Consider the following 15,879-nt stretch of genomic DNA (forward strand, 5'->3'; position numbering starts at 1 on the left):
CATCAAATATTCTGTTTGTGCATATGTATGTATGTATGTATGTATGTATACACATACTAACAAATATATATATACGCACATACCTATATATGTGTGTACATACATAAAATTAGGTGTGTATATATGTATATATATGTATATATTTGTAAGTGTGTGTATATATGTGTGTGTCTGTGAATATGTGTATGTATGAATATATATATATATAAATAGATGAGTGTATTTTTACCTTGTTAACAATTAACAGGGAAAAAATAAATAAATAGTTACCAAGGTAGCAAAAATCTCACAAGTAAAGATGTAACTCCTTGTTTATAAAGGTAGAAACTTCGTGTTTACGTTGAATATTTTGAATAATATATGAATAAATAAATGGAGTTTAACGCATATATATATATGCTATTCTTTGCAATTCTGAACTATTTTTCATTATTTTTTCTAAAAATACTATAGTAAACACGGTTATAGAGCGAGCATACAGATGTAAGCATTGGCAAAAACATACATTTAGTGCATATAAGTAGTCTCTATCATTATATATAATTTAAACTTTAATTTCCTTTATATTTAACATTCACTATTGGTGTCCCTACTCTTTCTGTTAGCTACTTATGACGTTATATCATCTAACATTTTTTTAAGCAATATTAATAGCGTTCTGTCTATCACTATACAAATCCATTATGTTTTGCTAAAATGTCTTATTGACAAGTTTCACTTTTTTCACTTTCCTGAGGAGAAGATTGCATTGTTTATACCATTTATTCTTTTGAATAGTATCAGTGAAATTTTCAAAACATGTGTCGAAAGTAAAAATATTTGATTACTCCTGCATTAAACTCCATTTATTTATTCATATATATATATATATGTATATTAATGTTTGGTTCTATGTTCAGTTATAATAAAAATAATTTTACATTAATCTGATGGATTACTCCATGCTTTACTTTTGTAAAGTAAGAATTTATTATTCTTAAACAAGACTGTTGTTGAGAGTGACTTCGAAGTTTCAGCCAGCTAAGCTATCTACATTATTTAAATTTTTTAAGGGCGAGGACAAATATCCATCAAATGTAAATAATGTAAATAATGTACAGAATTCCTCATCTCTTAAATATAGAACTGTATATGCTAAGCCATCATTGGACATTCCAACAATGACTTAGCTGGCTGAAACATTAAAGTCGTTATCGACATTCTTGTTTAAGAATAAAATATGTATGTATGCATGTATGTATGTATGTGTGTGTGTATGTATGTATGTATGTGTGTATGTTTGTGTATGTATGTATGTATGTGTGTGTATGTATGTATGTATGTGTGTGTGTGTTATGTATATATGTGTATATATGTATCTGCAGGTATGCATGCATGTATATAAATTTGTATATATATAAATGTGTGTATATATGTATGTATATGTATGTACGTATATATTTATGTGTGAGTGTGTCTGTGAGTAGGTATGGTGATGCAAAAAAATATATTAACACATACAAGCCTACATGAATTTGTAAACACACACACACTGTGAAGTCAGCGTGGGTCATTCAATTATATTTCCTTGCAGAAATGTGAAGATCCTGTAGAAAGTATCTTCAATCAGAACTTCTGAATATATTCTGTGTAGTAACATTGACAGAAAGGTTGTGAGAGTTAAATTAGAATGACATGTCATAGAATTGCTTTTAGCTTGAGATATCTAAGTGTTTAGTTTTTTCGCTTTTCTTTCAATTCAATTTCTGACAGAAAATGATTTACTTTTACAGTGTTACCCCTCTACTATAACCAATGCACACTTCCTGAAGCTGATAACATAACTTTTAATTCTATATATGGTTTGAAGTAATGATTGTAAAATATGTAAGGCGCATTACCCCACTTGACAGCTGGTAAACAAGCTGGCTATACAGAGAGAGGGTGCAACACAACATTGAGGTTCAGACACATGACCTCATCTCTTACTCTTTTTCTGTATGGATATGCAAGCTATGAGGACACAACTTGACTGGCTCTGTCTTATTGCCACAGACCAGCTACAGATAGGAGCATAGCACAGAAGATCATGGCCCTTACGCACTAACCATTCTGTTTGTCCTTCCATTATGTATATATGTGTGGCCACAAATAAACGTGTTTAAGTTACAGCCTTGCTCGTATATGTTTTCCATCTGGGTTTACTACCAGCGAAATTACAGCCTTCTGAGTGTATATATACACATATATACATAACACACACACACATACACACACACATACATACATACACACATACATACATTCATACACACATACACACACACATACACACATACACACACACGCACACACACACATATTAGATGGCTCAGTAATGACCTGCACCATCTAAAAATATTTGGAGATATCTATGCACAGGCATGGTAGTGTGGTAAGAAGCTTGCTTCTCAACTACATGGTTCTGGGTTCAGTCCCACTGTGTGGCACCTTGGGCAAGTGTCTTCTACTACAGCTCCAGCTTTGTGAGTGGATTTGGTATATAGTAACTGAAAGAAGCCTGTTAAATATATATTTATGTGTGTCTGTGTGTGTGTATTTATGTCTTTGGGTCTGTGTTTGTTCCCCCACCATCACTTGACAACCGATGTTGGTATGTTTAGGTCCCTGTAACAAAAGAGACCAACAGCCCTGAGGTAGATTTCTTTGACTAAAACCCCTTTAAGGCAGTACTGCAGCATGGCCATAGTCAATTGACTGAAACAAGTAAAAGAATAAAAAAACTAAAAGGATATCAACTAATAACACTTTCAGGGTTGGTGTCTCTGGGGGGTCAGAGTCAATGTGAAAGTATAATTTTATTTTTTTATCTGGGATCTTTAAAAAAGAAGACTATCAGGTTGTCTACAAAATGCATCGTTGAAACACTTCAGTACTAAATTGATTAAAAATTGAAATGCGAAATTTTAGGAAACAACTGTTGTTGTTGTTGGTGGTGGTGGTGGCGGTGGCGGTGATGGTGGTGGCGGCGGCAGCGGTGGTGGTGGTGGCAGAGACAACAGTGGCAGCTCTAGTGCTGGTGTTTTTGGTTGTCAGCATCAGTAAAATACATAATCCCTTGGAGATTTCATAGATTTCTGTAAGTTGATTTGCTACAAAGGGGCGAAAGAAAGCAATATTTTCTGCTCAAGTCCTCCTCCTCCTCCTCCTGCTCTTTCTCCCTTTCCCCACTTCCTGTTCTTTCTTATAAATAAGTCAAACAACTATATACATGCCTCCATTATTGGCTTATATATTTATGTGTTTGATTAGAAATAAATGAACTTTAGGTTTGCTAAAATATGCTTGTGACATATTTCAATATCTGTCTTCCATGCTGGATCCAAACTGGCTGGAGAACTGCATCAAGTTCTGTCGTCTATGGCTGCATGTTCTTCTTAATGCCAACCAGTTTACACAATGTACTGGATGCTTTATACATAATACCAGCATTAGTGAGGTCGCTTAGCAACTTGCAAAATTATAAAAAGAAGCTTTCTTGAATTAGTGGATTTGAAGTGGAGGAGATGATTTTGTGCCAGCTGTTGAGAGACTAATGGATGATAGAAAGGCAGTGAGCTGGCAGAATCGTTAGCACGCCGGGCGAAATGCTTAGCAGTAGTTTGTCTGCCGTTACGTTCTGAGTTCAAATTCCACTGAGGTCGACTTTGCCTTTCATCCTTTCGGGGTCGATAAATTAAGTACCAATTACGCACTGGGGTCGATGTAATCGACTTAATCCCTTTGTCTGTCCTTGTTTGTCCCCTCTATGTTTATCCCTTTTTGGGCAATAAAGAAATAAGAAAGACAGGCAGTGAAGAGATACATAGCTCCCCTGCATTATCTAACTGTGGGTGGGAGTAGATGGAAAGAATCTAATGATGTTGGTGATGAGGGGTCAGTATGTACTCTCAAGTTGCAACAAGGGCAAGTAGGAGAGAATTCAAACTGAAGATTGAGAAGGCTGGGTGAATACGTTCTTGTAAGTGTGAGAGGAGAGGGACAAATGGCTAAAGATGGGGAAGGAGAAGAATGCAATGAAAGTATTAGAAAGGTGAGGGATAAAATAAAGAAATAGCTCAGGAAGGAGACGGTGACTTGTGGCAATACATGAAGAGCAGGGAACAACAGTATTATAAACCTGTAGATGCATCAGAAAATAAGATCATATATTGTGTAGGAGAGTGAGGGGAGGGAGAGATATATACAGGGACAGAGATGGATATCAGAGGTATGTAGTAGTGGTTGTAATGAGTAGGTGGCAGAAGGGCATTCATAGCAGATATGAGAGGATTTTGAGATTTATAGATTGGTGGGAAGCTGTTGCAGTGGACAAATGTGTTTTTTTTTTATGTCTTTTAGCATAAAAGAGAGTATTTTCTTCATGGTAACTGCAGGGCAATTGCTTTTAGGAGTTGAAATATGTCCAAAAAATATTTTTAACTAACCTTTTTATGTGCCACCGGTACAAGGACCAGGTGAGGCTGGCAACGGCCACGAACGGATGGTGCTTTTTACGTGCCACCGGCACAAGGCCAGTCGGGGTGGCGCTGGCAACGGCCACGTTTGGATGGTTCTCTTACGTGCCACCGGCACTTTTATCTTAGCTGCAATTTCCATTGATCGACACTATACTTATTCCATGTCCTCACGTTGTTGTGTTTTCTCATTCATAATGTTTGGATTAACTATAATATATATATACATATATGCATAGAGTTATAAACGTTGGTAAGAAAAACAAATTGTCAGTAATTTACAAAAGGCTCCTAAGATGTTTGTTTTGAGTTAGACTCCTTCACGTCGGTGTTATAATCAGATATGAAGTGAGTCATTGAAACTATTTTTTGCATGTTGTGATATTGAATTAAGCATAAGTCATCAAAGGTGGATGTATTTTGTCCCCTCAAAATTATATTTTCTCAAAACTGAATCTAATGCATATTTATGCATATAGAAATAAATAACAAGTCAACTAAAGTTATTTCCTGTTTGTGGTTCAAAATATTAATTTCAGTAATATCAGAACCATAATTCACTACACAAGGAGAGAATTGGCAACCATCATAATATATTTCAACATTTTAAAATAATCCTTTATTTCTATGTTATTTTCAACCAATCAGCACCAGATAAAAGTGCATTTTCTCCGTTAGAAATAAACTTGTATATACAAATTGCTGTTCCACAATTGATTTACAGTTGAAATGTTCTTCCTTCCCTATTTAAGACAAAAAAAAGAAAAACAGATTCCATAATGATTTAATAACCATTTCCTTCTAAACAGACACAAAACAAAAATCTTTAAAATTACTAATTGTTTTATGGAAGACAAAACAATGAATAAGAAATGTGTATCATTAATCTTTAATATAGAGAAAAGATATAGAAAAAGGAGAAAAGAATTATTCCTTTGGGTAATCGATTCTCGTGGCAGTTCAGTTGAAATGAAATTATTACTAGTTTTTACTTTTCTGTGTTTATCAATTTAAATATCATCAAATTATCTCAATAAATACTTTGGTCTGTATGACCAATTTTACAGTTGATCTATTTAAGGTGTTTCTTGAAGCTGCTGAAATGTTTCTTTTATACATCCTGCAATGTTGTGATGACACAAAGTCTACATCAACTGCTATATTTTAGTTACTTGTTACAAGTTGATGACTTGGAAATATAAATTCAATTTAACTGTTTATATGCACAATTTTTTAACCCTACCTTGCTATTATTATTCCTATCTCAAATGGCTGTATATTTTTGTTGATGGAAATATTTGATTGTATATGCAGGGTTATCTAAAATGTCACTGAAATATTTTCACCTTCTAAACAAATAAAGCAAACAGAACCAACACGAACCAACTTTTCTTTTAAAGACTTTGTCAAAAGAGAAGAGGTAACAGCTGTGATCCTTATCAGGGTCTTCAAGAGTGGTGATAATATGGGTGGAAGTTATCAATAATCTAGAGATCTGGCCTGAATACTTGAAAGAGAGTGGATTCTGTTTAAAGGCTGCCCTAATGCCAGGCAGTGATGTTAAACTATTACCCAACAACAGAAATAGCTCCCTGACAGGTTTCCTCACAGTTTCTATCAACTATATTTCATTCAAAAAGCTTTGATTGACCTGTGGCAGTGGTAAAACATACTCACTCAAGGCGTGACTCAGTGAGATTGAACCTAAAACTAGGTTGCAATGCAAACATCATAAACCACACAGCCATACCTATGCTCATTTTTGCTCATCTTTGGTCATATTCTCTTCTGTTGGTGGTTTTACTCAAAGGAAATATTTGCAAAGTGTTGTATTACCCTTGAATACTGTCCTGATGTCATATGGGCTATATGACATACCTAAACTTCAATTCCCACCATCCATACAGTGCAAATAGAGGGATTACTCAGTGCCTAAAACATCATGCAAAGAATATAAGTAGCGATTGTGATACACACCATGAAGAAATGTTCAAGCTCAATAACAATCTATTAAGCAGCAACTACACCAAGAATAATCAAAATAGGTGCAGGAGTGGCTGTGTAGTAAGTAGCTTGCTTAGCAACCATATGGTTCCAGGTTCAGTCCCACTGCGTGGCACCTTGGGCAAGTGTCTTCTACTATAGCTTCGGGCCGACCAAAGCCTTGTGAGTGGATTTGGTAGACGGAAACTGAAAGAAGTCTGTTGTATATATATATATATATGTATGCATGTGTGTATATATGTTTGTGTATCTGTGCTTGTCCCCCAACATCGCTTGACAACCGATGTTGTTGTGTTTATGTCCTTGTCACTTAGCAGTTCGGCAAAAGAGACTGATAGAATAAGTACTAGGCTTACAAAGAATAAGTCCTGGGGGTGATTTCTTCGATTAAAGTGCTCCAGCATGGCCACAATCAAATGATTGAAACAAGTGAAATAGTAAATAGTAAAAATAGTAAAATATTGAAACATCTAAATAAGATCTTAGGTTTTCATTGAAATGCTTTTATATTCCATGAATTTATTTATGATTTTTTTTTTTTTTTGAGAATTCCTATTAGTGTGAGTAGTGGAGCTGATACATAATGCTACATGTAATGAATAACATATCACTGAATATCAGTCAGAACATTTATACTTTGCACCTCCATAATTTAATACATGTCTGTTTGCAAATAATATGCCAGCTTATTGTCAAGACCATTTTAAAAAATGCATTATCATCCCCTCACAAAAAGCAATCAAGAGAATAAAAAAATGGGAAATAAGCGTTTCATTTTTCATCTCATAATCACTTATAGAAAGAGGAAAGAAAGAAATGATTGTGTAGAATTTCAGCAAGCAGATGTATTATTGTTTTTTTTTGTTTTTTTTTAATTTTTCATCAATTTACTCTTTCCTTTATATAGCTAAATTGTTGAATGATGTTTAGCCAAGTAAAGCATAGGTTATCAGAGAAAGTAACACATTGTTAATGATAGCTGACATTTGTGTTCGATGTAAGTAAAATTTGACATCTTATGATATAATAGAATATAGAAACTAGAATGAAAGGGAGAAAAATATAGAATCTGAACTTGTGAAGAAAACTAATTTCAGAAGCTGACAGCAGCTTGTCTTTTTGGTCATGATTCACAGAAACAGTATCTCTGGCGTAAATAAGCTTAATGCTCTTAAACTGAGCTTAAATTTTCCTCGGAATATGATAGATTTGCTTCATATAAACACACACACACACACGCACACACACACACTCTCACACTCATTGCACTGAAATATCTGTAGAAAACGCATACAGAAAGGCAAATCTCAAATATAAAGAAGATTTTATAGAATTTGGTTTGAGAAATTTCTTTATCCACCATCTTAGTACATTTCTTAGAAAGCTATATGCATTAACAAAATTATATGCAACTGGCAGGGTAGATGGGGTAAATATTGTCAGATTGCCAAAATAGACACTGTTCTTTTAGGATTCTTGCCCATTATTTTTATCCAATCATAAATACAAATACAAAAACAGGAATAAGCTTTTGGAAATTTCAATATTTATAAAAAGAAAATTTAGTAACAAAAGTAGAGACATAAACTAAAACATTTTAGTTACACTAAAAGGAATAGGAATATAGCTAACGATTCCTGGACATTTTTATTCAAACTGAAAGAATAAATAACAGAAATATAGTCAATAATTCTTCCGCCATCAACCTTGTGGTACCATTGTATGGTAAAATAAGTTAGTAAACGTATTAAAATATCATCTCATTTATACCACAACTGAAATGGTTTAAATGAAAATAGACAATGGATTAATTGATATGTAATAGAGAAAAGTTTTTGGAGGGGAAATGCACCTGACATTCTGATCAGAACCATAACCACATCAAATTTCCCTTCAAAGCAAGTAGAGTGGGCAAAGGATTTTTCTGGGGATTCCTAGTCTGGGATTTGTACAAATGTACCTGTGGATGATCACTATTTTGTGCATAAGTGGGAACAAATGCACAATTCAAGTTTTCTATCAGTAGCAAAGCAGACCTGTTATGTTAAAACTGCTCTCCATAATTACCTGGGGATAGGGTAATAAAAATTCCTACAATAAAGTTTGCCCAGTTATTCCTGTCAGTAGCCATGGCTATGGGAAATGAAGGCATATAGCTTAGTAGTTTGAGTGTTGAGTTTACTTTCATGAGGTTTGAGTTCGATTTCCAAACTGATCTGTGTGTTGTGTTCTTGATTAAGACACTTTATTTCACATAGCTCCAGTTCACTCAGCTGTAGAAATAGGTTGCAACATCACTGGTGCCAAGATTTTCCCTTGGATAACGCCAATGGCTTGGAGAAGGGAGACTGTTATGCATGGACAACTGCTGGTCTTCCATAAACAACCTTACCTGGACTTGTGCAATCCCATGGTTATTCATGACCGAAGGGAATCTTTACTATCCATGGTCATTCACTTTGCAGCAGTGACAATCAGTGTTAGAATAACTTTAAATTTTGCTTGAGAATATATACACTTTTCAGGATAATAAAAAAACAAGTACAGAAAGGAAAACAATTTTAGTTGTTCAGTTTTTATCATCTTACAATATCAACTTGCCATAGATATTGACACAAGGCTCACAGAAAATTACTTTTAAATCAGGACCTACATCCAAGAACTAGGTGGGAACCCAACTGTTAAAAAAAACCCCAAAACATCCAACAAAGATGGTAAAGCATCAAGCCAAGATGAAATGTCTTCTGAGATTTATGAATTTTATGGATGTACAATTGTCAAAATCTCTCACTAAACTCTTTTACAAGATTGCTCCTCTATATAAAAATAAGAGCAAAATTCATAAGCATGTGACAATCCCTATGGAATAATGTTCCTCTCAGTTACTGGAATAACCCTTGCTCATGTTATTTTATTTAGAATCAAAACACATCTGGTTCACAAATTATATTTGGGTAAGTTGCTGGTATGGATTTTAAGCTAGACAAGGCACAGACCAGATAATATGGTCTTTGTATTAAGGCAAGTTTAGCAGGAAGTTAGAGAGCATTACAAGGAATTATCCATTAGATGTTGTGTCTAAGGAGGTTCATATAAAATGTTCTACCAAAAATACGTATTCCAGACAAAAACTGTTACTTTCTCTTTTCATAACTTTCTGACATCAACTAATTTCTAACAGTCAATGTTTTGGTCCTTTCATGTTTCAAATGGAAATAAAAAAGCTGTGTTATGAGTTTAAGTATGGAGTTGATGACTGCAATGCTAGTGTAAATGTTCTGTTTTGTTCCAGTACAAATTTGTTCAATGCACAGTGGCCCGACATAGATACTAGAACTTAGCATGAATTTATATCTTCTTTTACTTGCTTTAGTCAGTTGTCTGTGACCATGCTAGAGCACTGTCTTGAATGAACCAACCCTAATACTCTTCTTTTAAGCCTGGTACTTATTCTATCAGACTCTTTTGTCGAACTGCTAAGTTACAGGGACTTAAACACACCAACATTTGCTGTCAAGTGGTGGTGGAGGACAAGCACAAACACAAAGGTGAATATACGCACACACACACATGACAGGCTTCTTTCAGTTTACCTCTACCAAATCTACTCACAAGGCTTTGGTCAGCCTGAGGCTATGGTAGAAGACACTTGCCTAAGGTGCCACACAGTTGGACTGAACCCAGAACCATGTGGTTGGGAAGCAAGCTTCTTACCACACAGTGACATCTGCACCATATGTGAACTACTTCTTGCAGATCATTTGTGCAATCACAAATAATTTTTTGAAAGATCATTCTTTGGAACTGATGCAAGATCATATGAACAAAATTTCCAAAGTAGACAAGGCTTTTGGTCTCAATCTTATCACAAAAAACTGAACTCAAATGTGTAACAATCAAGCTCCATCATAAAAATCAATAACCCATTTATATATCTTCAGTTTATTTTGCTTCCTTGATTCTATAGTAACCTTGAATGCTAGGCTTGCAGGTGAAATCATGGTGTCTTAGAAAAGCCAGCGTTACTTTTAGAAAATTATCTGAGTGTTGTTGGAAAAACCATGCTGTGTCACTTAATATAAATATTCAAGTTTATTGTAGTGTAGTTATCTCAATATTATTTTATGAATATGGGAAATAGACAGAATACAGAAATGAAATCAGCTCTCTAAATGCATTTTACATGAGCTGTTCATATTCAGTGTGTAACATTTCATGGAATGATCAGATACCAAATAGCAATATTCTTGAAAAGTATAACAACAGTATGTGCAGGAGTGACTGTGTGGTAAGGTAATTGCTTTGTGGTAAGATTGCTGTGTGATAAGAAGATTATGATGATCTTTCAGGATCACCCAACTGATAAAAAAAAAAAACTGGCATACATCGAAGCCAACAGTTGAATACTAACCAATTGGTCATAAGCCAATATCAAAATCTTTTACATGGTCACTATTTGTACCTTTTATGGTCTTGTAGTATCACCAAGTATTAGGACATGAATAGCTTGCTTCCCTGTGCATGCATTGGTCAGTGTTTTCTTTGCACTGCTAGGAGTCACAAAACCAACATCATGAATTATTGAACAAGTGAAGCACAACTGCAAAGTAAGACATTTGTTTTTTGGGGGATTCAGTGGGAGTTTGTTGCTCATGTTTATTTATTTTATCGAACAAGAAATCTCCACTGAGTTCCTGGCAAATTGTCTACCTGTGGTTGTGTTCAAAGTTTCACTTAGTGGTGAGAAGTGTGTGTTTTGGGGAGGGCGTATCCCTCCTCCTATAATTGAGCTTCTTTCTTTACCATTTTTTGGTGAAATTGTTGTGTGACTGTTTTGTGCCCTGGATTACCAAGAGGATTACCAAGCTGGCCAGGAGTATCAGGACAGCCAGAATAGTTTGCTGTGTTTTTGAACTGGTACTTGTCTTTTTTCTTTCTTCTTGCATTTTGTTTTTTGAACTCTGTGAACTTTTTTCCCAAAAGTCATGGCAAGAAAGATAAACAACACTACATTAGAATGGGAGATTGTCCCACCAAAGAAGTGGATGAAAAACTTTGAAGAGAGGACAGTGGTGTTAAGGACATACTCAAAGTCACTCGACACCATTGCCCTCTTTAAAAAGATTCAAATTGAAAAAGAGTTGGCAGAGTATTTGCCAACTATTAAATTTATCAGCAGGGTCAAATATGCAATGGTGGGGTTGCTATTTGACACCCCTGAGGAGGCTCACAAATTTGTGAGCTCATGTAGAGGGCAAAGAGATTTTGTTTCTTCCCACGTATGGTGGGAAGAAGTTGACAAGAGCTAGGGTCTGCTGTTTGCCAGCTGGGCTAAAACTCAAGTAGATAGAGGACACTATCCACTAGGGTCTGGGTGGCAGCAGACCCAAGCTGCTTAATGTTAAAATTTTGCCGGTGGCTGATTGGGTTGGGTCAAAGCTGTTTTGACCCTGTGGACTCAATCAGCCAAGAATCTGGTTTTTCCAGATCTTTTGAAAATGGCCAGTTGCAGGGATCCAGTGATACTTGAGGGACGCCCGCTCCCAAGTGTCACCTGTGCCTGGAACCAGGCCACATTAAAAAGAACTGTCCCCAGGACCAAAGTAGAGTCCTGGAACTGTTGGTTGTGGAACCTCCCTCCTCCTCCTGAGGGAGAGATGGAGGTAGTTGAGGAGGCAGAGACCTCCCCGAAAAAAGGGGAATAAAAGGAAGAAGGTGGGCAACAATGGTTGCTCACCAAAGGACTCTAAAACTGCAGGAGGGAGGGATGATCCTCCAGTTAAAGCAGAGGAACTACCCCCTCCTGTATCAAAGACATCACTCACAACTCAAAATGTGAGATCCCACTTCACAAGAGGTGCTTGTCAGCCACCATCATTTAACTTGATTGAATTTTTTGATTTTATGCAATTTCCACCAATTTTATCAACTTTTTATCAGTCCTACTTTAATTTAGCTTTTATCAGATGCTTTTGTCTTTGAGTGCTCAAAAGTCATTCTTGACAGGAAGATCCATCCTTACATAAAAGGCAATTCAAGAGCCTCCGAGGTTTTAATTCTGAATATCATTTTAATCCTAGTAAAACTCCTGAATCACCCTGGATATATATATATATATATATATATTGATAATGGCATGAAATTGTGTTCGACATCCTGGCCAATAACTGATGAGGAGTTGGTGACCTTCTGTGTCTGTTTTCTGTTTGTTTATTACTATATGTTTTGATTTCATAATATATATATATATATATATATATATATATATATACACATACGTACACATCTCAAAGCCACTATTTTATTCTCTTGCCAGTTCCATCTCAATCAGCCTCCCATGCAATGAGAGCACCTATGAAGCTCTTCTACACCAAGAAATCTGTTCTGATCTGGCCCCTTCTCTCATAATTTAACCCCTCATCTCCCACATAAAGCCACTTCTCTCAGGATTCATATTCATGCCAGCTGGATGGTACCTTCATTAGTGCTGGTGGCATGATAAAAGGCACTCAGTAGACACTGTAAAGGGGCATTAGGAAAGTTATCTAGCCGTAGAAACCATGCCAAAGTAGGCATTAAAACACAATGCAGTTCTTGAACCCATTGGATCTTGTTAAACTGTCCAACCCATACCAGCATGGAACATGAATGATGAATGATGATAACGACACAGATGCATGCAAACACATAAGTGGGTGATAAAGACAAGGAACGATAGCATTTGGTAGATAAGTTTGGATTTTTTGTAGTAGTTGTAATAAAATTATTCTGAGAATGTTAGTTACTGGTATAGAATATTAGTTTTGCTTTTGATTATATCATTTTGTCATGATTGTACATGTACTTCTTCATGTTCATTCCAATTAGCCAAATTTGAAAACATGGTTAGCACTATTAATTTTAATAAAATATTCTTGTGAAATTTTATGTACAAAACAGTTCTCAAAAAACATCATTTCCATGAAATAAAATTTTTGATTTATTTGTGAGAGTATGAATAAAAATAGCTATTTATGAAATATTAATGAACAAGAATGAATAACTTAGATTTTATGAATGACCATGAATGGCAAATATGTGAATATAAACCAATTTTAATTAAAATATAATGATGAATGTTTTTGATTATGCACAAACTTAAAATATTAATGTGCAATATGGCAACTTTTGGTCTTGTTACTGTTTCTTTTTTATCTTTTAACATTTATTTTGGTTTTCTAAAATTATAGTAAACTGGAATATTATGACACATCTAATATTTTAATAGAATTTTACATAATATATATTAATATAGACATGATTTTAGATTTAGATGCTGGACAACAATAGTCATGTTTCTTGTCTAAGAGGCTACCTATAATTTGTAATTTTTTGTCCTTTCATATATTGTTGCAATATAATGTTGATTCATCTAAATTTATTCCGACCCTTCATCCCTCAGTTCTGTAAAAGACCCCAAGGTATTGGTTAAAGATGATATATTGTATTCCTCATATAAACAACAAGTACATAATTTTCTTACATTTAGTCACACAGACATAAAGTATATTCTTTTACTACAGTTTCTATCATTGAGCTATAGCCATGTTAAAGCACCATTGTTATTACAACTTTAAATCCATTTATCATGTTTTCATTGACAAGGCTGGTGTTGTTTAACCTCAAATTAGCTCTGATTGATCATTGATCAAAGTTACTGTCATTCTGTCTTTTAGTTTTAAGGCATAAAATACCTTGGTCTATGTCATCAAATGTACAATATTTTAAGGTAATTGTGTGTCACCTTTTGTTACTATTTCTGTCAGGTTAGGCAACTGCATTGAGGCTCCTTTACTGGCTCAGTTTTTAAAATAGTTTTATCAAAGTTAATTATTTAAATATTGTCAGAGCAATAAGTTTTAAAATAATTCCCTTTCTATAAATAAACTATGAAGGAAAATACAGAACCTTTATCAGTGATGTATATAGCAGGAAGAAGTTATTTCTATTTTCCAAAAGAAAAATTGCATCAAAAGCTCAGATACTCTGACTATTGTCTAAACAAATCATAGCAGCTGTATAAGAATAAATTCAATTTTATTACTTTTACAACTTTGCTACTGTGTCCCAAATACTCAAAGTTAATTACATTAATTTTTTGTAAATCTGTGTGCCCATGTCAATGCCAGAAATCATGACAGTGGAATTATCAAAAAATCAAAAGTAGTTAAACATACTGCTCATGTTATAATAATATATATAAAACACAGAGTCAAAGGCAATCCATTCATGACTGTCCTATCTTGCTGCATTTCTGAGACTTGGTGTGTATCATGGTATACTGTGATGTAATATTGTTAAATTCCAGGTCATTCCTGATCGAACAGACCCACAACCATCTCATCTCCTTAGGACTATGAAAGGTTATATTATCTGATACTTCTTTCTTTATCTAAGGGTGCAATTTGAGAGACATTTGTCTGTTATTTTTAACAATTTGAATGATTACACAGGGACTCACAAATTGCTTTCCTTTGCTACATCATTATCCTCATCATCATCATTTAACATCTGATTCCCATGCTGGCACAGGCTGATCAGTTTGATAGGAACTGTTAAGCCAGAGAACTGAACTAAGCTCTAATATCAGATTTGGCATGATTTCTACAGCTGGATGCTATTCTTAATGACAACCACCTTATTAAGTGTACTGGGTGCTTTTTTCATGGCACCAGCACCAATGAGGTCACCAAGTATGCTTCATGTCAAAAACTCCTCAACTGAGATGGGGAGTTGCATTGTGGGAGGTGGTTTTGTGCCAGGTGATGAGAAGCTAAACAATGATAGAGGGACAGAAACAGGTGTCTTGCTGTAGAAGATATATTTGGTTACCACATTTAGAGCAGGAGGTAGAGAAGATAGTAGTGAAGATGTACCAGGACATACACTCAAGGTACAAGGAAGTGAATGTAAGTGGAGTGTTAGAGAGGACTGGACAGTGTGAGTAGGCATGAAGTTTATGAGAGTGGAAAAGGAGAGTGTGAGAGATGGGGGGAGAAAGGGAAGCATTGAGTGGTGAACACAGGTATATCAAGGAGTAGCAGGATAGCAATGATACAGTTGGTAGGCTGATGGCAGGAAAGAGAGAGATAACAAAATTGTGTTGGGCAGCAAGAGTAAGTGTGAGGAATAGACACCTTAGTGCATGTAGTTTGGTTTATTGGTGGGTGGTGAATTAATGTAACATGTCGGAAAAGAACATAATATAAACAGGACTTCCAGAAATCAATTTTGCTGAGGTGAGTGGGTCTTCTCAAGAACATCATATCACCAGACATTTGAGTCTATTGTCATCTCTGTGGGGCTCAATATCTTGAGTTTAATCCTCACTATTTCATCT

The 15,879-nt window shown here is 35.1% G+C and overlaps 1 protein-coding gene across 1 annotated transcript in view; it reads left to right on the top strand.

Moving 5' to 3' along the window:
- The window catches only part of LOC115215145 (atrial natriuretic peptide receptor 3-like), a 536,057-nt gene extending 521,155 nt beyond the window's left edge, over nucleotides 1–14,902 (top strand). Inside the window, exon 4 of the mRNA XM_029784317.2 lies at nucleotides 14,848–14,902. Within this exon, the coding sequence (XP_029640177.2) occupies nucleotides 14,848–14,858 (11 nt within the window). The 3' untranslated portion in view covers nucleotides 14,859–14,902. The remainder of the gene's footprint in view (nucleotides 1–14,847) is intronic.
- Nucleotides 14,903–15,879: the final 977 nt, after the last annotated feature.

The sequence above is a fragment of the Octopus sinensis genome, linkage group LG8, assembly GCF_006345805.1.
Source record: "Octopus sinensis linkage group LG8, ASM634580v1, whole genome shotgun sequence".
NCBI lineage: Eukaryota > Metazoa > Mollusca > Cephalopoda > Octopoda > Octopodidae > Octopus > Octopus sinensis.